The sequence below is a fragment of the Xenopus laevis genome, chromosome 7L (assembly GCF_017654675.1).
Source record: "Xenopus laevis strain J_2021 chromosome 7L, Xenopus_laevis_v10.1, whole genome shotgun sequence".
NCBI classification, from domain to species: Eukaryota; Metazoa; Chordata; class Amphibia; order Anura; family Pipidae; genus Xenopus; species Xenopus laevis.
Window position 1 is genome coordinate 117,734,423 of NC_054383.1, and position 27,042 is coordinate 117,761,464.

A 27,042-nucleotide genomic window follows, 5' to 3' on the forward strand; every position below is an offset into this window, starting at 1 on the left:
TTAGAGATATAGAGATAGATGAAAATGAACATTCAGCCTCAAATTACAGTGTTGCAGTTACTAAACTTCCCTACATATTACTAAAAGAGAGTTACTAAACTCTCTTTCCATATTTTCCATATATAGAGAAGCAGCACATTTCTGTACAGTCTCGTGCAGGGACTCCCTGTTTAGTTGTTGGGCTCATTTGTTTCAGTTGACAAGAATTACCAGCTGAGCATCTCTCTGGTGTTTTGCATTCACACTCTGTGCTCCAGTGGGAATAGATAAGCCGTCCCTTTCCCCTGGCATTGTGCTATCACAGAGGAGAGGTGATGAAACAATGGGCAACAGCAAGTGCCTGACCTGACGTTTACCCAAATGTAACCATAGTACCCAGGTCTAGCCAACTACCAACAGTAACCATTGCTGCTATTTAAACCAGTGAAATGCTGCCTGCCTCTCTCCAGCTACTGAAACTGCAACTCTCAGTATGCTTTGGCTCTTAAAAATGGCAAAAATTTGCGTTCAAAAACGGGCGCCAGCATCAAAAACAGGCGCTGGCGAAATATTTTTTGACGCGGGCGAATTTTTGTCGCCGAATTTACGCGGGCGTTTCGCAAATTTATTCGCTGGCGGCGAATTGTGCAAATTTGCCGCAAATTCGCGCCTGCCAAATAAATTCGCCCATCACTAGTAGGCAGCAGTGAAAGGTATGTGCCTGGCGCCCCTAGGCACGTGCCTACTCTGCTTACCCCTAGTTCCGGCCCTGGGGTGGTGGGTATTTGACCCTCTGGCCTAGGGGCGGCCTAAAAAGAAATCCGGCCCTGTGCGCATGCGCAGTAGAGTGAAAAGCTGAACTTTAACGTAAAAGGCGGCTGTTTCGTTCAACTGCGCATGCGTCTGCCCTAGAAAACTTGAAGAAATAAGCAGGAAGGTTATGACTCCATGCTGCTCGCTGTAAGAACCCCGGGTCGATGCAGTTTTCTGCTAATAAGAGCACCGGCCCAGGGTTTCAGGTAAGTAAATATAAGCACTTGAGCAAACCTAACTTTTGGCCCCCCCAAGTAAGAACACCTTTCCTTCTCCTTTTAAGTAAATAAAATTCACAATTTGCGATATAAGAATCGATTCACCTTCCATTTATCATAAATGATATATATCCAGAAAGCTGGAATTTTCCGGATAAGGAGACTCTTCCATTATTTGCATCACCATACCTCAGGTCTAATAAAAAAAAAAATCATGAAAACATTAAATAAACCCAATAGTTTTTGCTTCCAATAAGGATTACTTATATCTTAGTTGGGATCGAGTACAAGGTACTGCTTTATTATTACAGAGAAAAAGGCAATTATTGTTACAAATCTGGATTATTTGAATTAAATGGAGTCTATGGGAGATGGCCTTCCCTTCCTGTAATTCAGAGCTTTCTGGATAACAGGTTTCCGGATAACGGATCCAATACCTGTATAACTGATGTTATCATGGATTTCACAGGGTGAGAGAATCGTGATCCTCTGTATATTTCTTTACACATGCGAGGGAATCCCATGCACAGGAATTAGTGCAGTGGCGCCCCTTGTGGACTTAAGCCTTGGGGTACAAGGAGCAATTTTCATGCACTGTGTATGTCTTTTTTTTCTGCTCTGAACATGAAATCTAAAGCCGAAATCACCGCAGCATGAGTGACTTTCTTGCCATTGTCTGAAGACATGCATGTGTTGGCGAGTGGTAAATGCAGGTATGGGACCTGTTATCCAGAATTCTCAGTACCTGGGTTTTATGGATAACGTATTTCCATAATTTGCATCTTCATACCTTAAGTCTACTAGAAAATAATGTAAACATTAAATAAACCCAATAGGCTGGTTTTGCTTCCATTAAGAATTAATTATATCTTAGTTTGGATCAACTACAACCTAAAAATCTGGATTATTTGATTATAATGGAGTTAGGGTTGCCACCTTTTTAAAATTTTGTTACCGGCCAGTGATAAACAAAATGAGTCGGGCCATGACGTAAAAAGGGGGCGGAGCCGCGGGTCGTGCCGCAAAAGGGGGCGGGCCGCGTCGCAAGAGGAGCAGAAGAGGAAGAAAAGGTAAGTTACCACCCGAGGACCAAGAGCTTTTGTTAAGGGTATTACAAATTACCAGCAGCTACATTGCCGGTAAATTTGCAATATCGGCCCCAGCCCAGGCAGGTGTTTTACCGGCTAGGCTACCGGTCGGGTGGCAACCCTAAATGGAGTCTATGGGAGATGGCCTTTCCGTAAATTCTGAGTTTTCTGGATAACAGATCCCATACGTGTACACATTTTCCATTGAAACCAGAGACAGAGTTTATGGGAGACGGACTTTCTGTAATTCGGAGCTTTCTGGATAACGGATCCCGTACCTGTACAACTCCCTCCATTGCTCAGCTGCCTGGAAGTTGTATCTCCGCAACACCTGAAAGGCAACAGATTGGGCAATACTGATTCTCAGAAGAGTCTGCTTTTCTGTGCTGGTTATTCCCTATTCTTTTCACCTTACAGAACAGAACAGCTGAATCCATGCAGGGAATGAGCTGAAAAGACCAAACCTGGAATTTATTGAGTTACCACCTTGTATTGATACTGAGCAAAACACAGCAGAGAAGTTATTAGTTAATGATTTTCCCAACATGAAAATACCCTTTAAGCTTCCTGATCCAAATAATTCTCATTTAGATTGTGTGCTTGTGGAATTGTACAGAATCTGTACAGATGCAGGTATACACTGTACGCATTTAAATTACACCGAATGCCTGAATTCAGGTCCTCTCTTCTTCATATTCCAGTCTCTTATTCATGTAAATGCATGGTTGCTAGGCCAATTTGAACCCAGCAACCAGATTTCTGAAATTGCAAACTGGAGAGCTGCTGAATAAAAATCTAAATAACTAAAAAAAACAACAAATAATAAAAAAAAATTAAAGCCAATGGCAAATTGTCTCAGAATATCACTTTAAAGTGTATCGACCACTTCAGGGTACTGTAGTGGAAATATGCTCGTCTAGATTCATCTGGATGTTCCCTGGTAGACTCCTGAGTTGTCTTCCCCATTATAGTCAAAATGGCAGATCAGTTGTGAATTAATTCACCTGCCTTCTTCTTCTGACTCTTTCCAGCTTTCTAATGGGGGTCACTGACCCCATCTAAAAAAAACAAATGCTCTGTACGGAAACAAATGTATTATTATTGCTTCTTTATATTACTCATCTTTTAATCCAGGCCTCTCCCATTCATATTCCAGTCTCTTATTCAAAACAAGGAATAGTTGCTAGGGTAATTTGGACCTTAGCAACCTGAATGCTGAAATGGCAAACTGGAGAGCTGCTGAATAAAAAGCTAAATAACTCAAAAGCCACAAATAATAAAAATGAAAAGCAATTGCAAATTGTCTCAGAAAAAAAATCTCTACATCATACTAAAAGTTAACTCAAAGGAAACAATCCCTCTAACACACCCTGGGGGTCTATTTAGCCATTTTCCAGCGATGTATTAATTTTCTTCCCTTTTTGTTTTTTGATGTTATTCTCTTGCCTGAACATATTCAATGGGGCATATAAATAGTTTGACTGTGAGTGCATTGTTCTGTTGTTTGGCTGCTGGGGGGAGGTGAAATCACTCCTACTTGCAGTACAGCAGTAAAGAGTGACTGAAGTTTATCAGAGCACAAGTCACATGACTGGGTGCAGCTGGGAAACTGACAATATGTCTAGCCCCATGTCAGATTTCAAATTTGAATATAAAAAAATCTGTTTGCTCTTTTAAGAAACAGATTTCAGTGCAGAATTCTGCTGGAGCAGCACTATTATCTGATGCGTTTGAAAAAAGCAAGTTTTCCAATGACAGTATCCCTTTAAATAAGTTGAGCTTATTTTTTAGAAGTCTTAAACAAGGTCTTTTGTAGTATTTCCCTGTATTTTGCCCCATCCCATTCCTGTTAATGAACAGTGGCCCCACAGCAGCCATGACGCCCCCATACAGAACAGTAGGCAGCCAGTACACCAGACAGTGGTAGGTATAGAAGCCTTGCTATATGAATGCTATATTATGCTATACTAATGCAATACTTGCTGTGCTTCTTTAGAAAGGGTTAACATTTTCCTGTCTCTGCGGGGAAAGCTAAAGGCTTTTTTTCCCGGCTCCTCCCATCTTTTAAGGGCTATAATTTTCCCACCAAGAATTTCTTCAGTAAAAGAAAAGGACTCTCATTAACATGATAATGCCTCCTCTCCCCTTGCATAGGAGCGCATCACCATGGAGACGGGGAGAGAGTTTGATAGAAAGGAAAGCTGGGAGAGAAAGAAGGGGGAACGTTGCATGAAAGGTCATAGGTCAGTTCCCACAGTTAACCCTAAGGGAAAATCAAGTCTATTGTTAAAAAAGCTGTAAGAATCATATCTTTTGGGTGGGGGTAAGTAAGTAAAAATGTGTTGGAAACTATGGGGTAGATATATTTATCAAAGAGTGAAGTTAGAGATGGCCAGGGTTGGACTGGTCTGTGCCCCTCCCCCGATCTCCTGGCCCTACAAAAAAAAACTGCCTTGAGGTGCCGTTTGCACATGCACATGGCTCCTTTTACGCATGTGTGCGGCTCCTTATGCGCAGTGTCACAGTAGAGGGTCTGTAGGGGGGTCTGGGCATGAGTACCGGTGGGCCCCCAGTCTGACCCTGAAGATGGCCACAGCGTGAAATTCCGCCACTCTCTATTCTTTTCAATGGGATTTTTAAAAGAGTATTTATCAATGGGTGAAAGTTCATCCTTTGATAAATACACCTTTCAAAATTCCATAGAGAGTGGTGGAATTTCACTCTAGCAGACTGTGGCAATCTCTAACTTCACTCTTTGATAAATATACCCCTAAGGGTAGGACTACACAGGGGTTTTTGGTGCGATCCGCCGCGCTGCGCAAAAATGCAGGCGCCAAGTCGGATGTGACGGAAATAAGGTAAGATATACAAATGTCGGATGAAGTTGCCGCGTTGATCCGACATGACACAACTGTCGGATGCAGACGCAGCACGCAGCCCCTCTCCCGATCTCCTGGCCCTACAAAAAAAAACGTTTGGCGGTGCTGTACGGCACCGATCGCGCATGCACGCAGCTCCTTTTGCAAAAATGATGTTTTATGTGCAGCACAGACTGGGTCTGAGGGCAGTGTTTTATTGCTGTCTAATGGTATAAACTGGTCTGTGATCGAAACAGGAGAAAAGTGGTACTGCAAGTAACAAAGTATAAAAAATTACCTTTTTGCAGCAAGCATTTCCACCCCAAAATGTTGCTGACCATATAATTTTTGCACCCGCAAATGTACATATACAGTATACTGTATATATTGGTAGAAGGATCCGCACTCCGTATCATGAAAAAAATATGTTTATTCTCAGTCACTTTGAATTCCAAGTTTTCAGTCTTTATCAAGGATATTTAACAAGCGACAGATTCAGCTTTAAATAACCAATCTCTAGATACAAAGAAAAGTGCCAAAGTGACATAATCATTTGCATACAACAATTAAGCCGACACAGTGCCGACACACAGCTGATTTTATATATATATTGAATTACGGGAAGGTCAACCCCCATAACCCCCATAGACTCAATTTTAATGAAATAATTTAGATTTTTAAAGCGTTTTTCCTTTTTTTTGTCTGTATTAACAAAATAGTACTTGATCCTAACTAAGATATAATTCATCCTTTAATGGTGGGGAAACAATCTTATTGGGTTTATTTAATGTTTAAATTATTTTTGGCAGACTTAGGGTATCAAGATCAAAATTACAAAAAGACCCTTTATGCAGAAAACCCCAGGTCCCAAGCATTCTGCATAACGGGTCCCATACCTGTATATATTTTAAGTATCTATAAGACCCTTAGTTGCATATATAGAAATAACCTTGACATTCTTAGAGCTACTAGTACGGGTATGGGACCTGTTATTGAGAATGGTCAGGCCCTGACCTTTTCCAGATGAGGGGTTTTTCTGTAACTTGGATCTCTATACTTTAAAGGTGGCCATACACAGGGAGATCCATTCGTTTGGCAATGTCGCTAAACGAGCGTATCTCTCCCCGATATTCCCATATTGAGGTGGGCGATATCAGGCTGATCCAATCGTGGGCTCGTGGGATCAGAATGGAGGCAATACGGGCGGTCAGATCAACGAACAGATGTGGTCGTGATCCCTGCCTGATCGACATTTGGTTGATTTTCGGCCAGATATTGATCGGGGATGTCCACCGGATGGCCCCACACATGGGCCAATAAGCTGCCAACTTGGTCTGTTGCCAGCTTTTATCGGCCTGTGTATGGGGGCCTCAAGTATAATTTAAACATTAGATAAATCCAATAAGGATGAATAATATCTCAGTCGGGATCAAGTACAAGGTACTGTTTTAAAAATAAATCATTTTTAAAAATTTGAATAATTTGCTGGATTCTATAAAAAAAGCCTTCCTTAATTCAGAGCTTTCTGGACAACGGATCCCATATCTGTGCATAATGTATGTTATCCATAATCACGAATACATGGTATTTCCTGTAGGTCGAATACTGTAGCACAGTGCATAGAGACAACCAATGAAAAACATGTTTTGTGAAACACATTAGTAAGAAGGAGGCGAATTAGAAGTTTTGGGGGATTTCCAAGGCTGGGGATTAGTGCACAGTGAAAGCTTTATTCTAACGCCATTCGTTAGCTGGTGAATTCAATTATAAGAAATGCATATTAAGTTATCAGCATGAGGCTGTCCCCAACAGGACAATAAAGTCATGAAAAAAACGCAGCTTCTTGAATGCCAATGTGTGACTGTGTCTTTGGCACCGGTTTGGTTTCAAGCTCTTTCTCTCGTACAAAGAAATCAGGCGACTCAAATGCTTTGTCTTATTTTAACCTTCCTAATGAGAAGCGCTGCGGGTCTTAACATCCATACATTTTCCCATAGAAGGACACTGGTACCAGGGGAACAACCAGTTATGCCTCAATTGTTATACAGATATAGGATCCATTATCTGGAGACCCATTATCCAGAAAGCTCCAAATTATGGAAAGGCCATCTCCCATAGACTCCATTATAATTAAATAATTCACATTGTTAAAAATGATTTCTTTTTTCTCTGTAATCATAAAACAGTGCCTTGCATTTGATCCCAACTAAGATAAAATGAGTCCTTGTTGGAGGCAAAATAATCCTGTTGGGTTTATTTACTGTTTAAATGATTTTTAAAAGACAAAATATGGAGATTGAAAGATCCCTTATCCAAAAAACCCCAGGTCCCGAGAATTCTGGATAACAGGCCTCATACCTGTATGTGATATTCAGCTGAAATACTGCATATATTATTATATTGTTGGTTGAATGTCATTAAGGGTGATGCACATCTCTCCTCCCAGGTTTGTGGAAACTATAAGTTAACTACAATGCCCAGCATCTCACCGGATCTGAATAGAGCAAAGTGTGCCCATTGCTGGTTTAAGGGCAGAGACACACGCGAAGATTCGGGGAGATTTAGTCACCCGGCGACAAATCGCCTCTTCTTTGGGAGACTAATCTCCCCGAAAAGCCTTCCTGCCAGCTAGACTCAAAATTGCCGGCACTCTGAGAAGTTTGGAAGACTTTAGAAAACTAAGCTCTCCGAATGCCATCCCGCTGGAAGTAGTGTGGTGCAGTCTGGATTTCCCGCCCCCTCTCTTAGCCAGCACTCGCCTGCATCTGACTTCCGCGTTGCTTCTATAGACCTGCGCCACCCCGCCGATGATGTCACAAAAGGGGCAGGGCAAGCAAGCGCAGTGTCTATAAAAGACGAACCCGGAAGTCGGAAGCCGGCATTTGGCGCACCTGCCCGCCACCTGCGAGGAAGCGTACGAGATCGGCCTGAACCCCCCCGACCCACGGGTAAAGCCCGCCTAGCGGGAAGGCAGTTTGGGGAGATTAGTCGCCCGAAGAAGAGGCTATTTGTCACCGAGCGACTAAATCTCCCCGAATCTTTGCGTGTGTCTCTGCCCTAAAAGTGTTATCATGATAAGTGCATAGGATTATGCTGCCTTCACAGTTTTAAACCTTCCAGTGTCGGACTGGGACACCAGGGGCCCACCAAAAAACTTTGACCACGGGCCCACCAATTAATCTTAGACCAGGGGCCCACTCTTAGTACTGTTATTCTTCCTCTCCTCACTCAACCTCTATTCTCCTAGTCTCTTTTCTTTACATACTATAATATATTATTCCATCTATTTAGCCTCTTTGATCTCATAGAAATAGGGAATGACCATGAAATAGGCTAAATGTTTAGCAGCACAAGGGCCCACTGACACCTGGGCCCACCGGGACTTTTCCTGGTATCCTGGTGGGCAGGGGCGATCCTGGCCCCTCCACCGCCTGAGACAGCAGCAGTTGCTGCTGCCCCCCCTCCCCCAGAAATTCGCTCTTAAAGTACCAGGAGCAGCATTTTTGCTGCCCCTGGTACCAAGTGGGGCACTGCCGCCTGAGGCGACAGCCTCAACTTGCCTCATTGGCGAAGCACCCCTGCTGGTGGGCCAGTCCGACAATGAAACCTTCTAAGGCTAAATGTGGTGTTAGAAAAATGTCTGCACTATAATATAAATAAATGAACTACATTGGTGGCAATTCTTTGTCTTTACATCAGTATGTAAGTCCTTATGCCCAAGGTTGACCCACTGCTCTTCCCACTGATGCCAATAAGGTGTGTTGCTTTTAAAGGCAGGGAAAGTTATGTTTGTGTGAACAGTAGTGATGGGCGAATTTACGAATTTCCTGCGAAATTTGTGAAACAGCGAAAAATTTGCAAAACGTGAATTTTGACGCCCGCGTCAATTCTGACGCGCTCATCAATATTGACGCCAGTGTTAAGGTCAATGGGTGCCCAAATAATGTAGACGCGTGACAGTTTTGACGCAAACGACTTTTCCAAAGCACGTCCAAAATTTTTTGACGCCGGTGAATTTTCTCGGCAGTTTCGCGAATGTATTCGCCAGCGGCGGAATGTGGAAATTCGCAGCAAATTTATGCCTGGCGAATTTATCCGCCCATCACTAGTGAGCAGGTTTTGCTAAGGTCTTTGTGAACACATAGACATAGTTTATTTGGAGACACTTAGTAATTGTACTTTTTGGTGTATGCACTGGCTAACAGCTGCAGAAAAGGATGGCTCTGTAAGTCAACACTGTGGTGTGAGTATCACTTTCAGCTCTGTGCCTAGTTCTCTGTTCTCTGTGTCAGGCTCATGGCATGCAAGAATGAGTTTGGAGGCCTTAAAGGTGTTGGTCAGCTTTAAATACATTTTTAGTATGATGTAGAGAGTGATATTCCGAGACAATTTGCAATTAGTTTTCATTTTTGTGTTTTTTTGAGTTATTTAGCTTTTTATTCAGCAGCTCTCCAGTTTGCAATTTCAGCAATCTGGTTGCTAGGGTCCAAATTACCCTAGCAACCATGTATTGATTTGAATAAAAGATTGGAATATGAATAGGAGAGGGTATGAATAGAAAAATGAGTAATAAAAAGTAGCAATAATAACATCTATTTTATTTATTAGTAGCAATAACAACATTTATTTTTTAGACGGGATCAGTGACTCCTATTTGAAAGTTTGAAAGAGTCAGAATAAAAAGGCAAATAATTATAAAACTATAAAAAAGTAAAAACAAGACTAATTGGATTAGAATTGGCCATTCTATAACATAACTAACTTAAAGGTGAACCACCCCTTTGAGGGCTCCACAGTCGTCTTCTTTCGGTTACATCAATATTTTAATACATCTGACCTTTGAAAATGTGTAATGATCAATAATCTGACCAAATGAGCTCAACACAAACAACATAGAAGAAGGTGAAGGCGGATACAGTTCTTAAAGCCACCAATGATGGCACATGAGATGCTGCACAATCCATACTAAAGGTTAACTTAAAGGTGAAACACCCCTTTAATGCATACAATAGCGGAGCTTGCAAGGAATGATTCGTAATGGGCGAATTAATTTGGCAGGCATGGATGCGCGGCAAACTTTCGCATTTCACCATTTACGAATGTTTTCGCAGTGTCAAAAATTCAATGTGACAGAAAAAATTTGTTGTGCGTCAAAATTGTCACTCGCATCAATTTATCGCGTGTCAAAATTATTCGGAGACCCATTGATTTTCATGCATTTGGACAAAATAGTCGAGTATAAAACTTGTCGCTCGCTTCAGAATTGTCGAGCATCAAAATTATTTTTATAACTTCAGTTTTATTTGTTCAACAGTCAAGTAAAAAGCTGCAAGTGATCAAGTGATGCGATATATTACACAACAATGTGACAATACAGTCTCCACCACATAGTGTGGATAGTTGCTGGTTGAAGACTATACCAACTAGAGTGCCTATAATATATAGTACGTACAACTAATAATAAAAAGAACCAGCCATCATGCCTAATCATTAACTAAGTTCTTAGCTGTTTATTTAGGGGTATTTTGCATTATTTTATAGTAAGCACATTTTCCCAGATTCTAAGGTAAGTGCCCACGGAGCCTTCTCTCTCTGCTGCCGCCCTTTCCATGGAGCATCTAATGTCAATGCGATTTTTGCATTCCTGCAAAGACGGTGATGTGGGGTATTTCCAGTATTTTGCAATCAGGGTGGTCGTAGCATTAAGGATATGAAAAAGCTGTTGTGTTGTGGGTTTGGGGAGTTTCACTGGGTAGAGTTGTAGTAAAGCCACTTCAGGGACCAGGCCCGGACTGGCAATCTGTGGGTTCTGGGAAATGCCAGCAGGGCTGCTATAAGGTGCCATAGACAGTCAATATTTAGTGGCCTGGTGGGGCTGTTCGGGCCTCTATGTGGGCTGATTGGGCCTCTTTGTACCTGAAATGCCAGGAACTAGAGCTGGCACTACTCCGACACCCCAAAAAAATGTGATCAAATTGAGTAAAGTCCAGGAGTCTCAAAATAACTGTAAAGTAGTACAAAAAAGCTTTATTGCATCTTGTATAAAAAATAAAAGCCTGACGCGTTTCGTGTCCCCACAGGACACTTAATCATAGGCTATGATTAAGACTTGTTGCCAGAGCGGAGTTATGTTTTGGCATTCTCACCACATGTGTAAGAGCGAGCCTTGGGCTCCACAGCCTCTCCAACAGCAAACCGGATAATGTGGTATGATTTGGGATAAACGTATTGGGGATAAGTGCCATCTGTAGATAAGTTTGATGTAGGCCTCCTTATGGTTTGTGCATTTTGTCGCTCCCTGCGCTTCTGCTAATATCCTTTGCCATTGTTGTGGGGTAAAGGTGTTTTTGAGATCTTGTTCCCACTTGCTCATATATGAGAGTTTATCATTAGGATCTTGGGCTAGGAGCTGTTTGTAACAGTTTGAAATGAGCTTTTTCCCATTCCAGCCCTGCTTGCAGAGGTATTCCATAAATGTTTTGGCCCTAATAGCACATCAAAATTATTTTGATGCCAATTGACTTTAATGCGTTTGGAAAATTTTACGCAGGTTCGCAAATTTCTTCGCCGTTTTGCAAATTTTTTGGCGAAAACGGGACAGATTCGTCCATCACTAAGATCTGGGACTCTGTGTATATGGAAGAGAAACCCCACTTTCTGAATCTCCAATATGCCAGAACAACTTGCAGTTTAGCAGTGTTGTCTATACAGGGAGTTTATATTGGTGACTCTTCAACCCCGATGAAACCAAGATGAGCCAGAGCCAAATAGCAGAGGTCTTGGAAAAGTCGGTTTCCCAACTGCAGACTTGAGGTCATTTGAGTTTGGGGAGAAATATCTGTTGGTAAGTGTATGAAGATCTCAGCAGTGTTGTCAGACAAGGCTCTGCAATTATCTCGTTCAACCTTGGTTAATGATAGAGAAAGGGTGACATGAAAAAGACAAAATAGACGCATCACATGGGTGAACAGGCTACTGGATAATTAACGCTAAGAGAAGCACTTATTATTCCATCTGTTGTCTCTCTTGCAGAACTGGATAAATTAAATGGTTTCTTAAAGAGCTGTGGGCAGGAGAGAGAAGGGAAATGTCTGAACTGTAACACTGTACCTATTGTGTTTCTATTACATTCTGTGTAGCTGATTAACAACGTGCCATTAACACAACCTTCCCTGGATGGTAGAAAGTGGCCTATAACACTGTTTTTGGCAGAATTAACCCCTGTGTCACAGAGTACAATTAAACTGTTGCTCCTGGAGTTCAATGTCTTTGTTTATAAACATGGGATAGTGCACCTTCAAAGACGTCTCCACTCCGAAGCTTTGCACCACAACTTGCACAAGATTCACGTAAAGAAGGCTAATTCGCTCCCATTTCGGAGCATTGTGTATAGGTTGTGGCACATGCTATTTAATGTGAGCATGCAATGCCGCTGGAATTCTGGGAAATCAAATTGTAAATAGGGATGGGCGAATTTTACCTGTTTCGTTTCGCCAAAAATGTGCAGCTGGCTAAATGTCGCCGACGCCCATTAAAGTCTATGGGCGTCAAAAAATATTGTTGCGCGTCTTTTTTTTTTATCGCACGACGCCATAGAAGTCTATGAGCGTCAATTCCATGGCGAAAGAAGGCGAAAAAATTCGCCCATCCCTAATTGTAAACCCATGAGCCAGATGTGGTCCTTCTAGGGAGTTTAACGGTGTGTTTAAAGGGCTTGTTCACCTTCAAGCTAACTTTTAATATGATGTAGAGAGTGATATTCTGAGACAATTTACAATTTATGGTTTTCATTTTTTATTATTTCTGTTTTTTAGCTTTCTAATCTGCAGCTCTCCGGTTAGCAATTTCAGCAATCTGGTTGTTAGAGTCCAAATTACCCTAGCAACCATGCACTGATTTGAATGAGAAACTGGAATATGAAGAGGAGAGGCCTGAAAGATGAGTAATAAAAACTAGCAATACCAATACATTTGTAACCTTACAGAGCATGTGTTCTTTAGATGGGGTCAGTGACCCCCGTTCAGGCCCGGATTTGTGGTGAGGCAACAAAGGCCGGGCCTAGGGCGGCGAAAGTTTAGGGGCAGCATGCTGCCCAGCCGCATTAGGAACACATCGTTCCTAATTGCTCCCCAGCGCAAAAGGGTTGAATTCTCCTTTAAACTCTGATGATAATTGCATTGGTTTCTGTGTTGCCATGTAGTCATTATCTAATTAATTACTTATATTGTGACATTTCTATTCTATATGTACTGTATATTGTGAGTGGGTCCCTAAGCTCAGTAAGTGACAGCAGCACAGAGCATGTGCAGTGAATCAGCAGAAAAGAAGTTGGGGAGCTACTGGGGCATCTTTGGAGACACAGATCTTTACTGCTAAAGGGCTGTGGTTGCCTTGGGTTGGCACAGAAGCCCTTTGGTTAAGCTTTAGTTCTCCTTTAAGGCTTGCATTCCCTTTACATACTTTAATAAAATCCTACATGGGTACGTGTATCATAAAGACTGCCAGCAATGTGTCCATCCTTTCTATGGCACCTGTCAGTATTGAGGCACAGGCAATAGCAGACAGTGAGTGGCAATGATGATCTTGCACTATAGTAAGTGAACACAGACATCACTCCAAAATAAGCCTTTCTGCCATCTGTTCCACCCACCTACCAGCAGCCTCGTCTTTCAGCCTAACCCTCACCCAGTGCGGAAAACTGGGAAATAATGCATTGCTTAAAGGGGTGGTTCACCTTTACGTAAACTTATAGTATGTTATAGAATGGCTAATTCTAAGCAATATTTCAACTAGTCTTTATTATTTATTTTATATATATATATTGTTTTAATTATTTGCCTTTTTCTTTTGACTCTTTCAGCTTTCAAATGGGGGTCACTGACCCCATCTAATAACAAATGCTCTGTAAGGCTACAAATGTATTCTTATTGCTACTTTCTTTTACTCATCTTTCTATTCAGTCCCTCTCCTATTCCTATTCCAATCTCTTATTCAAATCAGTGCATGGTTGCTAGGGTAATTTGGACCTTAGCTACTAGATGTATAACGCCTATAAAGTCAAGTGCTCCTTGATCCACTGCCTGCTGAAAACACGGGCCAAACTTGGTTACAGTTTATGATATACAACAAATTTAGGAGCTTTCATTTTTTTATTCCAGTTTTACGGTCATTCATGCACCCTGCACATAATCATCAGCCCACCTTGATTCCATGTCCTGTGCATAACAATTCAGCCCACACTCCCCTGTCTTTATTTAGTCACCAAACTTGAATTGCAGTTATATTTCAATATGACATTCCCACTGGAAGAGGCTTCTGAAAAACAACATTTCAAGCGACAGATTTTGAACGAAGCAGAACAGTTGGCGTCAGTCCTGCAGACACATCAGATGAGGCAGAATCCTTTAAGCTGTCAAGGGGATCAGTGCTGAAAATGACAGAACATACTAAACATAAATACAAAGCTGCTTTAGGAAATGGAAAGGGTGCAAATAAAGCAAAGCGTGGAAAGGGGAATACATAGGGGCAAATTCACTAAGTGCTGAAAATGCGCTAGCAACAGCTTCGCCGCACTTCGCCAGGCGTAGTTTTGCCAGGGCTTCACGAAGATCCGAAGTTGCACACAGATTACCGTATGCTTGCGAAGTTGCGCTTGTGATAATACGATAAGCAGTCCGAAGTTACGCTACCGATGCCTAATTAGCATACACGTGCAGTTAAAGTACAATGGACGTGTATGCTGCAGCAACTACATTACACTATACAAGGCCAGGGAAACTTAATAAAATTGAATAGAGGTCTTATAATACACAAAAGCCATGAATATCTTGTAAATTATATCCTTATAAACGGTGACTAGTGATGTCATCAGTTATAAACGGTGAGTAGTGATGTAATTTCTGTCACATGACTCACTAAAATTTGTGTATTATAATTAATAAAGTACCCCAGTTGTAAAATATGAGGATATTAGACGTTACCTCAGAGTTCCATGACCTGTATAAAAACACTCGGCCTTTGGCCTCGTGTTTTTATATGGTCATGAAACTCCTCGGTAACTTATAATATCCTTATATTTTACAAGAGGGGGTACTTTATTCACTATATATTGCCCTACACATGTGCCCACTGTAAAGCGTAGGTGCCAAATATAAGGGGGAAGGAGGGTACCCCCCAAAAAATTTTTTTCGATCTTTTTCAGCCTATTGCCCAGTAAAAAGTAAAAAACGCTAGCGTTTTTGGGACTTAGAAAAAATTTCAACTATTTTTGAAGATCCTCCTATCTACTCTATTGCACTTCGCCTGGTCTGAGCTGGCGAAATCAAGTCTGGCGCAAGAGGTAACTTTCAGTAAAATCCGCAAGTTAGTGAATTAACGTAGTTACATCCCTTCGCCAGAGCGCAACTTCGCCTGGCATTAGGGTGCGAACTAGCACTAGAGTATGTCTACTTTGCTAGTCAATTTACGCCAGCACCCGTTAGTCCAGCGCCAAAAATGATGTCACGCTGGCGAATTTTCACTAGCGTTAGCCACTTCGCCCTTTAGTAAATTTCCCCCATAGACTTCTAACTAGTGGTGTAACTAGATGTTACTGGGCCTAACAGCAAATCATTTTTAAATCAATGTATAGAGGTTGACTTGTTTTACCGTTATTTATTGAAATTGTATATGAATTAGGGCATTGTGGGGCCCCTATACCTCTTGGACCCCCCCCCGCAGCCATAGGGTCTGCTTCCTCTGTAGTTACACCCCTGCTTCTAACAGAATTTTCGCTTTCTGCCAATAGGACTAACGCTATACCCGAATGTTCTTCCTCTTTCTCCCACTGGAATCTGGGGTGGAGATCTGTATACAGCGTCGGACTGGCCCACCGGGACCAGGAAAACTCCCGGTGGGCCCAGGTGTCAGTGGGCCTATTGCTTCTAACCATTCCCTATTTCTTTATGGGAACAAAGAGGTTTAATAATGAACAAATAGAGTATAGTATGTAGAGAATAAAGACTAGGAGAATAAAGAGGTTGAGTGAGGAGAAGAAGTATAATAGTTTGGAAAGTGGTCCCTCAGCCTAATGTTTTCTGGTGGGCCCCTGGCATCCCAGTCCGACACTGTCTGTATAAATTAGTTAAATTCTCTTAATCTGCTGTCTGTGTCCCAGGGCCGGAACTAGGGGTAGGCAGAGTAGGTACGTGCCTAGGGCGCAATGCTTGGGGGGCTCCAGGCACGCGCCTTCTCTGCTTCTCCTACCCATAGTCCGGTCCCCGCTCGCAGATATACCGGCGTGTGTGTGCGCGCTGTTCCTTTGCATATTTTCTGCTCATGCGCACTTTCGTCTTTTTTGTGCATGCGCGCATTTGGTTCTTTCACGCATGCGCGCCTGCGGGCGTAATGCTCGGCTAGGCTGCCTAGGGCGTCTGACCGGGTTGGCCCAGCACTGCTGTGTCCAGCACTGAATTTAGATCCAGGGGAGCCCTAGGCCTGTCACCCCTTTCCCCCACTTGTTCACATATGCATTTCTTTGTCCCTACCTGATCATCTGGGAAAGGGATAAATACCCAGCTCCCCCATTAAATCTATCTACAATTGTCCTGCAGAAAGGATTTATATATATATATATATATAGTGAATAAAGTACACCCTCTTGTAAAATATAAGGATATTATAAGTTACCGAGGAGTTTCATGACCATATAAAAACACGAGGCCGAAGGCCGAGTGTTTTTATACAGGTCATGGAACTCCGAGGTAACTTCTAATATCCTCATATTTTGCAACTGGGGGTACTTTATTTATTATAATACACACGTTTCAGTGAGTCATGTGACAGAAATGACATCAGAACTCACCGTTTATAACTGATGACATCAGAACTCACCGTTTATAAGGATATAATTTACAAGATATTCATGGCTTTTGTGTATTATATATATATATAGTCCAATTACCGTGCACAGTATTGATAAAGAATAAAAAATATTTATTATCCTTGTCTTTTTGCGTCCTACACATGCACGCCCATCAGCGCCAACTCACGCAGGCATTCCGCGCATGTGATCCAGTGTCAACTTGTGCATGCACACCAGCATTAACCCACGCATGTGCACGCCAGCGTCGACTAGCGCCTAGGGCACCAGCCTGGCCCGGCTCTGTTCCGTAGTTTACAAAAAAATTCACAGATTGCGAAATGCAGAATATGGGTCGTAAATCCATGGCTGGCAAAAAAATTTGCTCATCACTATTCCTAATACTTTGATAAGAAAGTTAAGCAGGACAAAAGAAGAAAGCTGTATATAGGTTATAAATTCTTATTGAGGTATAGTAGACCTACATACAAATTGCCTAAGGAGATACTTGGCAGCACCACTAAAAATATTCTTTTTCAGATCCGAATTAATTAGTGATTTAATGACTGTAAATTAATTCATCTCTGCCGTGGGAATTACAGAACTGACACCTCTCTCTGTTTTATTTTTACACCCCTTTAGCGCTGGAATTGGCATTGGTTTCTACGGAAACAGCGAAACCAATGACGGAGTTTACCAAGTGACCTACTCTCTTATGAACACCAACCATACGCTGACTTCCATCAACTTGCTGGTGAGTACTGGTGGGCGCTCCACTCCATTGCTCCATCTTGAGAAACTGAGGTCTGTAAACTCTTGTAAACAACAACACGACAAGGGTCTCAGATGTGACATTTCTGGGTCAGAATCCCACTTATATATAAATGTTTTATAACTTGTTCCTTTTATCCACTGGCTTTAAACTAATCCCACTAGTACATTTAAGCCAGCTGTACCAGGGGAAATAATGTGAATTATCAGAGGTCTCTGAGGACACAGACTTTGCACGGATTTGCACTTTCAGAATAGTTATGGCATTATCAGCCATACATTGTTTTTCTTTTTCTATAAACATTGATTGTATAATAAGGTATGCTATATGCACTTAAACATTTGTTGGTTATCCAGGGCTCTGCTTGGCCTCACAGAATTCTGCTCTGTCCCACTAACCAGTCAGTTTCTCTCTGTTCTTGCTTATAAACAATTGTTATGGAAGCTCACGTTGTATGACTATAGCTATACATACAGTCCTATACCTAAGCTGACACTGGTTTCTCAGTTGTCCAGTCTCAAGGTTGGTGGATTAATGGTCTACCTATGGCTAAAATGCCTCTCCTCGATCAATATTTTGAAGCTTATTCAGATAGGTAACCAGTAGGCCTGATGCGTTATTTGAGAATTTTTCCTATTACAGTTTCTTACTGCCTCCTGTAGTCTTCCTGTCTACTGTAATCTCCCACAACCTACTGCAGTCTCCCTCTGCCTACTATAGTCTCCCTCTAATGACTGTGGTCTCCTATCATCTACTGTAGCTTCCTACTATCTTCTGTAGTATTCTGATCTACTGTAGCCTCCAGTGGCGTAACTAGATATTTCTGGGCCCCATGGCAAATTTAATTTACGGCTACAAAACATCAGTAAATGTACCTATTCTACCAAGATATATTGAAATTATTGCTCTTCAAATGGATTTCCAGAAATAATAATGCATATTTCTTCTCCATCTTGTAGTTCTAAAACTTAAAAAGCTATTGAAATAATATAAATTGCCCCCTACTCTCCTCGGACCCTCTTCAGTGGTAGGTTGTGTTTCCTCTGTAATTATGCCCTGGTAGCCTCCCTCTGCCTACTGGAGTCACCTGCTGCCTACTGCAGTCTCCTTCTAACTGCTGAGGTTTCCCTATAGTGACTGTGGTCTCCTAATGTCTATTACAGTCTCCTACTGCCTTCTGTAGTCTATTGATCTTCTGAAGCTTCAGCCTATTGTAGTCAACCAACTGTCTACTGCAGTCTCCCTCTGACTACTGTAGTCTTCTTCTAGTGACTCCTTCTAGTCACTACTATACTGTCTACTGTTGTCTCCCTTTCTCTGCTGTAGGCTTCTTATGTCTAGGATAATCTTGCGGTGCCTATTTTAGTTTCCTCCTTCCCAATGTAATCGGCCACTGCTTAGTGTAGTCTCCCACTACCTATAGTAGCTTCTTGCTGCCTACTGTAGTCTCCCACTGCCTATAGTAGGCTCCTTCTGCTTAAAGGGATACTGTCATGGGAAAAAACTTTTTTTTCAAAATGAATCGGTTAATAGTGCTGCTCCAAAAGAATTTTGCGCTGAAATTAATTTCTCAAAAGAGCAAACAGATTTTTTATATTCAATTTTGAAATCTGACATGGAGCTAGACATATTGTCAATTTCCCTGCTGCTCTAAGTCATGTGACTTGTGCTCTGATAAACTTCAGTCACTCTTCACTGCTGTACTGCAAGTTGGAGTGATATCACCACCTCCCTTCCCCCCCTCAGCAGCAAAACAACAGAACAATGGGAAGGTAACCAGATAGCAGCTCCCTAACACAAGATAACAGCTGCCTGGTAGATCTAAGAACAACACTCAATAGTAAAAACCCATGTCCCACTGAGACAAATTCAGTTACATTGAGAAGGAAAAACAGCAGCCTGCCAGAAAGCATTTCTGTCCTAAAGTGCAGGCACAAGTCACATGACCAGGGGCAGCTGGGAAATTGACAAAATGTCTAGCCCCATGTCAGATTTCAAAATTGAATATAAAAAAATCTGTTTGCTCTTTTGAGAAATGGATTTCAGTGCAGAATTCTGCTGGAGTAGCACTATTAACTGATGCGTTTTTGAAAAAAACGTGTTTTCTGATGACAGGATCCCTTTAATGCAGTCTCCAACTTTAGTGCCTTTATGCCTATTGCTATCATAATATGCCTCGCCCACTGCCTACTCTCAAATAAGAGTCTGGAATATGAATAGGAGAAGGTTGAATAAAAAGACAAGTAATAAATCATAATACAATATCATAAATGTGTAGCCTTGTAGAGCATTACTTTTTTTTAGATGGAGTCAATGACCCCCATTTAAAGCTGAAAAGATTTAGAAGGAGAAGAAGGCAAATGATTCAAAAACAATAAAATAAAAAATGAAGGCCGAGTGAAAAGTTGTTTAGAATTGGCCATTCTAGAACATACTAGTGTTAACTTAAAGGTGAATCGCCCCTTCAGATTTCCTGGGCTTTAAGAGACATGATTGTGCTTCACTTGGGGCTTCAGCACATGTGTCAGTACAAATAATTAAAGAGCCCTTATGTGTCTGCCATGCTCAGCTTCAAACAAGGCATCTGCCGTTGAACTCGTATATTTGTAATCCCAATATGCTTCTCCAGATGTGTGCTATGTATAGCTCTTTAATCCAGTGAGGGTTTTTAGAGTTCCCCTTGCATTCCGATGATACATTATCACTTTGATTTAAAGGAATATTCAGATCAGATAATGAAGCTCTTAAGCCAAATAACAACTGTGTCAACTCCACTTGTGTGCTGCACAATGGGCTCATGCTGCCTTTGCCACCCGAGGGGTTAAAAAAGCATGTTTTATTGCTAAACTCCTGCTTCTTCCCTTATCCTAAGGGGGTCGCCTATCGCTCAACATTAAAGCTGCAGATTATTCAGGCAGAAGGCTGTTGGTTTATTGTTTATCTAGGGCCCCCGGCAAAAAGTAGCTCTGCTATTATTGGCCACATTGGTTGTTGCTGGATGGAAACAGAGTTTTTTTTTCTTCTTGGATCTCTAATACCAATGTATTTGGAGAATTATGGTGCAGGTTTCCATTTGTACACATTTTCTGATTGACACTCCACATTGCTTGCAGAATTTGACCCCTGCAGGAGTAGTGATATCACAGGAGAGGTCCAGCAATGTTACTTTCAGAAAGTGACCCCTGCAGGAAGCTCAATGGTGAAGTCACTCTCAGCTAAGGTGGTGATATCACAGTAGATTCTAAGTCACCTTGCTTCAAGAATATTTAGAATTTGGAGGTCAGTTATTGAATGGTGGGCATGCTATTTAGCTCAATGATAGGAATTACTTTGGTTTTCTGTGAGACTGTAAAGGAAAATAAAGCTCCAAGACTTTTGGCCTGAACCTCTGCTGTGATTTTAACAGCTTTCCTGCAGCGGTCATTTAATGAAAGCAAGATAGCTGAGTTTCTGTTGTGATTTCAGCTTGCTGCAGGGGTCATTTTCTGAAAGCAAGATGTTTGAGCATCAGCTGTGATTTCAGCTTGCTGCAGGGGTCAGTTTTATTAAAGCAAGATGGCTGAGCTTTCTGTGATTTCAGCTTGTTGCAGGGGTGTTTTCTTAAAGCAAGATGGCTGAGCTTCTGCTGTGATTTCAGCTTGCTGCAAGGGTCGTTTTCTAAAAGCAAGATGGCTGAGGGTCTGCTGTGATTTTAGCTTGCTGCAGGGGTTATCAGGGCTGCCATCAGGGGGGGACAGGGGGGGAGAGTTGTAGGTGGCCCCGAGGGTAAGGTGGGCCCTGTCCACGCCACACTTACTTGATTAGCTGGGCCCTCCATCTTTCTGAGAGCTGCTGACTTCGGGAAGGCATGGACGACGTTTAAGTGGCCCTGGCCACCAATTTTCTTATAATGTGGGGGGGCCCTGGCCACCATTTTTTTTTTCTCATGTGGGGGTCCTAGCCACCAATATTTTTTCATGGGGGGGCCCTAGCCACAAATGTTTTTTTATAGGGGGCCCTGACCACTGATATCTTTTTATTTTTTATTAACATGTGGGAACCCTAGCCACCAATATTTTTTTACTGTGTGGTGGGGGGCAGACTTGTGGGGTGGGGAGGGAGGACCTGTAGGTGGGGCTTGAGTTGGGCTCAGCCCAGGGAATTTTGTCGTATAGGGCCCTGCGATTTCTGATGACGGTCCTGGGGGTTATTTAATGAAAGCAAAATGTCTGAGACTCTGCTGTGATTTCAGCTTGCTGCAGGGGTCATTTTCTGAAAGCAAGATGTCTGACCTTCTGCTATGATTTTAGTTTGCTGCAGGGGTCATTTTCTGAAAATAAGATGGCTGAGCTTCTGCTGTGGTTTCAGCTTGCTGCATTCATTAAGTTTAAGACCAAGCTTTCCATTCTTTACCTGACCTCCAAATTACCTGTTGACATTCGCTGGCCTGTATCCTAATCTCTAATAATCTAAGAAATGTATGTTGTACCGCTTGACCCCTGTGTTGATGTGATTTTTTGCTCTCCCAGGTTTCAGATACAGTGGAGCTTCTCAGTTCCGTGGTGAAGAGTGACCTGACTCAGCTGGAGGAGATCTTCTCTAAGCGCACAGAGTTTTTGGTGATGATCCGGAACACCAGGCGGCAAGTGGAGTCTGTGGCCCAGCAGTTGGCAGAGATTTCTTTCTGGAAGGGAACTGAACTTAATCCAAATGTGTTAGCAGAGCAAGTGAATTTCATTGAGGATTATAGGTGAGAGTCTTGGAGCATGTAAGGTTAATTTGATGCCTGCTGGGCAGCCTGAGGGCCTAATGTTAGCGTCCTGAACAGGAAATTCTCTCATCAAATATATATTTAATATAAAATGTAAAATAATAGACCAAATTCTCAAGTGTACAACTTTAATGTATGCTTTATATTGGCCTGCACGTGTGACAATAGCATGTTACCACCGCCCTTAAAAGGTTTATTTATAAGTAAGTTTGTTGGAACTTATAGTATTATTTAATTATTTAAGTAAATAAAACTGATATCTTATAACACTGGGTCCTGAAGCAAATTGGAGAGGCTTCAGAAGGTTATTTTTTTAGCAGTTCAGCAGGTTTTATATAGACAGAAAAAAGTTAATATGTTACCCCCTTCTCCATGCCAAATGTGTTCTGCCCTGTAACAGCCGAGGCTGTGAACTTTTATGCACCTTCCAGTAAGATATTAGGATATTTTGGCAACAAAGAAAGTCCTAAATATGGCTATTTGCTATTGCATGATCCCAATGCATTTAATAGGGAAGAAATATAAATATATAGGAAGGCTGGTATTTTTTTTCCAGAAAAGGTGGCAAGCCGAACGCAGGTTGAGACGCAACATGATGCGCCTACACGCGCCTGTGTGAGTACAGCCCCATTGGAAAAAATGTAATGCGTCTATTCCTGCGCTCCCCTGCGGCTGAACGCAGAAAAACGGAACGCAGGGGAACGCAGCTACAACCGCTCATGAGTAAGAGCCCTAAGGCTTCTGGTGGATGCTGGGTGTTGTAGTGCAACAACAAAGACAGGGTTGCAGACTGATGTATGTCATGTTTCCCCACTCAGATCATGCCCAATTTAATGTAATGTCTCTGTGTTTTTATGCAGGTGGCTGGCTTATATTCTCCTCCTCCTCCTGGATCTGATTATTTGTCTGTTCACCTTACTCGGCCTCGCCAAGCGGATCAAGTGGCTGGTTATTGTGTAAGTGCACCACCTAGTGTTCAGTGTGTATACCAGCAGCTAATGGATAAGATCAGGGTAGGAATGTGTTAAAGATCACATCACATCCGTGGGAATCTAAATCAGTCCTTGATTTACTGATATGGGTAATGTAATATAATAACAAGTTTTCTACAGGGAGATAAGCCAATAGCAACCAAGATTATTGGTCAGCTGCTGGAAATTAATGTTCCCACTAAGCTGGGTGCTCATGCTCGCTCACACATGGAGTGATTACTAGTTATACTGTATGGGCTATGGCGTTGGTCTTATCCTTTGTGGTCCAACATTCAGTCACGGTTCGTCCTACTTTTTGGAGAATAATTTTGCAGGAAAAGATGGAGTTTTTGTTTGCAGAGAGTAGTAAAAGCAAACCATAACTAGCCCTTGCTTTCTCTTGCACAGCAGCAGTTCTGCCATGCTTTATGGCCGAGACCGCACTACATTGATTGTGTCTAAAACTCATCAATTTCATCACTGCGTGACTTTAGGATTTTAACATCATTAATTAGTGGAGTGACTGAGACAAATTGGTTCAAGGAGAGCACTTGAAAGCAAAATGCTGTGAAAAAGTATTTATTCACTGACTACCATACACGACATGTTTCGGGCCATTCGTGCCCTGACGGAGACAAAAGTCCTCATTTACAAAAAAGGGGCAAGGTACAAAGTGCACAAAAAGGCCATATTCTCTAGATTTTCTACCTTGTCCCAATAGCATTTGCATCTCTCACCCAGGGGTTCCTTCTACTTCCAAAGTGGAACACAAACGGGTCATTTATGATGTGGACTACGGGGTGCAGAATTTGAAAAGTAGTCCACCATGTTTGTACACTTTGAACCCTGCCTTCCAAGCCATATAAATTGCCAGTTTGTATAGTTCTCTTAGTTCTTTTGCATTTCTGTCCTGGGTCTTTGCAACTGACCCATCTTTCTCTAGGTGCCATTCCTGCATTCAACAGCAAGGGAAGGGGGGTGGGCATTATATGGCTGTTCCCTTTTATTCCCCTAGTTATAAACTGTTACTGACTTCTCAATACCCTTATGAGTTGGCACAAGCTATTCCTAACTTTGTTGATGACCCTGAAAACATGCCGATCTTCATTAGATCAATAAAGAGTTTTCACAAGCCGTAGCCTTGTTTAATTTATTAAAATATATTTTCTGGTTTGCATTATGCAAGCTCTTTAGCCCAGGGGCAGGGGGTTAAACTGCAATACATCTTGCATCTAATATACTGTTGGGGGGCAAATATTAGTTACAAGCGGCTACTGCCTGTGGAAACCCCTTGTCTTAATACAATCTAAATTGTTCATTGATCATTCACAGTTTTAGATCAACAAATTGATTGGGACTTTCCCCTCAGGGCTGCAAAGAAACCACCCTCTTAATTAGACATTTTTCATTAGATGCAATGGAGAAAAGAGCAGAGGAGCAGATGAATTATTATCTATATTTACCTACCGGATAACACTGCATATTCTTTACCGGCAAAACTATAGAGGCATGGGCCCTAGCCTGGAGGATACAATTGTTGCCATTCTTGTTGCTCAGGATTCCTAATACCACCCAGTCTCTATCCACCCATACCGCTAAACAAGTGTTCCCCAACCAGTGGCTCATGAGTAACATGTTGCTCACCAGCCCCTTGGACGTTGCTCCCAGTGGTCTCAAAGCAGGTGCTAATTTTTTAATTCTAGGCTTGTAGACAAGTTTTAGTTGTATAAAAACCAGATGTACTGCCAGAGTCTCGTGTAGACTGCCAGTCCATATGGGGCTACCATGTTATACCTTACATTATACCTTATTTGGCATTGATTTCAGTGTGTCCACAAATATCTAGAACCCCTAACACACCATATACTGTATATTTTTCCAATCCTGTTGAACCTTCAGCGCTACTACATGCCAAGAAGACCACGCATCAATCAGTAGAATACCTAGTTAACTCTTATTTGTGTCTCCTCATAAAACAACTGGGAAGGTAATTGAGGACATGGAGAAAAAATGGGCTCACTCATCAAGGAAATCAATCACACGGTCATTTAATCAACCTGGATACTGGTTAATTGCAAAGTGGGGGAAGGGGTCCCTGTGAATGTCTATGTATGGTTCCATCAGAAAGATAAATTATCCAGTATGTGGGGAAAATCACAGCAGGAGATTATTGAATGCTTTTGCTTTTCACCTGGTTAGAGCTTAGGACCCTGGTTGTGAACCCCAATTATTCAGAAGGAAACATTGGCATAATAGGAGCATAGCATAGGTTTGACCTTGAGTCCCCAGAAATTGTTATACTACCAGCCCTTGATTATATGCTGAAGAATGCTGGAACTTATAGTTCAGCAGCATTTGGGGACCCAGTGTTAAGGCCCTGCTGCACTCCAGCTAAATTATCTGTTATTCACTCTCATTTCCTGGAAATATTTGTGCCCAAAAAGGTTCCCTATTCATTAACCTGACCAACTGCATAGAAGGAAAAAGTCTGGAATGTGATTCTGGGACTAAACTTGTAAAATATTAAATATGTGTTCTGTTCCATTCTGCAGAATGACCGTGGTGAGCTTTTTTGTACTCTTACTGAGCTGGGGATCCATGGGACTAGAAATGGCTACGGCTGTGGTAAGTCATTGTCGCCAGCACTGTGTTGATTATATGTTTGGCTTTTCAGTTTCTCATACAGGAGTGAGAGCTACCATACTGCTTAACCAAGTCATACAATTGACTCACTTTCTGGATGAACAGTGCTTAAATGGATAATACTGTCATGGGAAAAAAAAAATTTTTTCAAAATGAATCAGTTAATAGTGCTGCTCCAGCAGAATCCACTGAAACTGACACTGAAATCCATTTCTCAAAAGAGCAAACAGATTTTTTTATATTCAATTTTGAAATCTGACATGGAGCTAGACATTTTGTCAATTTCCCAGCTGCCCCTGGTCATGTGCCTCCACTTTAGGAGAGAAATGCTTTCTGGCAGGCTGCTGTTTTTCCTTTTCAATGTAACTGAATGTGTCTCAGTGGGACATGGGTTTTTACTATTGAGTGTTGTTCTTAGATCTACCAGGGAGCTGTTATCTTGTGTTAGGGAGCTGCTATCTGGTTACCTTCCCATTGTTCTTTTGTTTTGCTGCTGGGGGGGAGGGAGGGGGTGATATCACTCCAACTTGCAGTACAGCAGTAAAGAGTGATTGAAATCAGAGCACAAGTCACATGACTTGGGGCAGCTGGGAAATTGACAATATGTCTAGCCCCATGTCAGATTTCAAAATTGAATATAAAAAAAATCTGTTTGCTCTTTTGAGAAATGGATTTCAGTGCAGAATTTTGCTGGAGTAGCACTATTAACTGATGCGTTTTGAAAAAAAAACATGTTTTCCGATGACAGGATCCCTTTAAGGACTGACTAGAGAAAAGTCAGCTGACTGCTCACTAACATTTTTTTTAGCAGAGCAATGCCCCAAGACTTTCCTCTTCTCACTAACATAATTTTCTGCTGACTTTGACTAGCCTAACTGACAAACGGGTGGCGCTGTTGCTTCAAATTCCGCAGATAAGCAGTGTAAAAATGGCTAATATCTTTAAAACATGAAAAAAAAATCATGTAAATGGAAAAAGTGATCAGAAGAGTGCTCTGGGTAATTTTGCATGAATGTGTTGTACGTGATGATCCATTTCCTATAACTGATTTATAAGGCTCACTTTGTTTTTATTAAAAGAAAATGTATGTTTGCTGAATGAACCGATAGGC

The 27,042-nt window shown here is 41.8% G+C and overlaps 1 protein-coding gene across 2 annotated transcripts in view; it reads left to right on the plus strand.

Annotated features, from left to right (window-relative positions):
• Nucleotides 1–27,042, plus strand: part of ttyh1.L (tweety family member 1 L homeolog) — a 91,385-nt gene that overhangs the window by 48,289 nt on the left and 16,054 nt on the right. For both annotated transcript variants that reach the window (XM_018224552.2, NM_001093946.1), the window contains 4 exon segments: nucleotides 17,438–17,549; nucleotides 22,076–22,296; nucleotides 23,178–23,273; nucleotides 25,841–25,913. In XM_018224552.2, coding sequence (XP_018080041.1) covers nucleotides 17,438–17,549; nucleotides 22,076–22,296; nucleotides 23,178–23,273; nucleotides 25,841–25,913 — 502 coding nt within the window.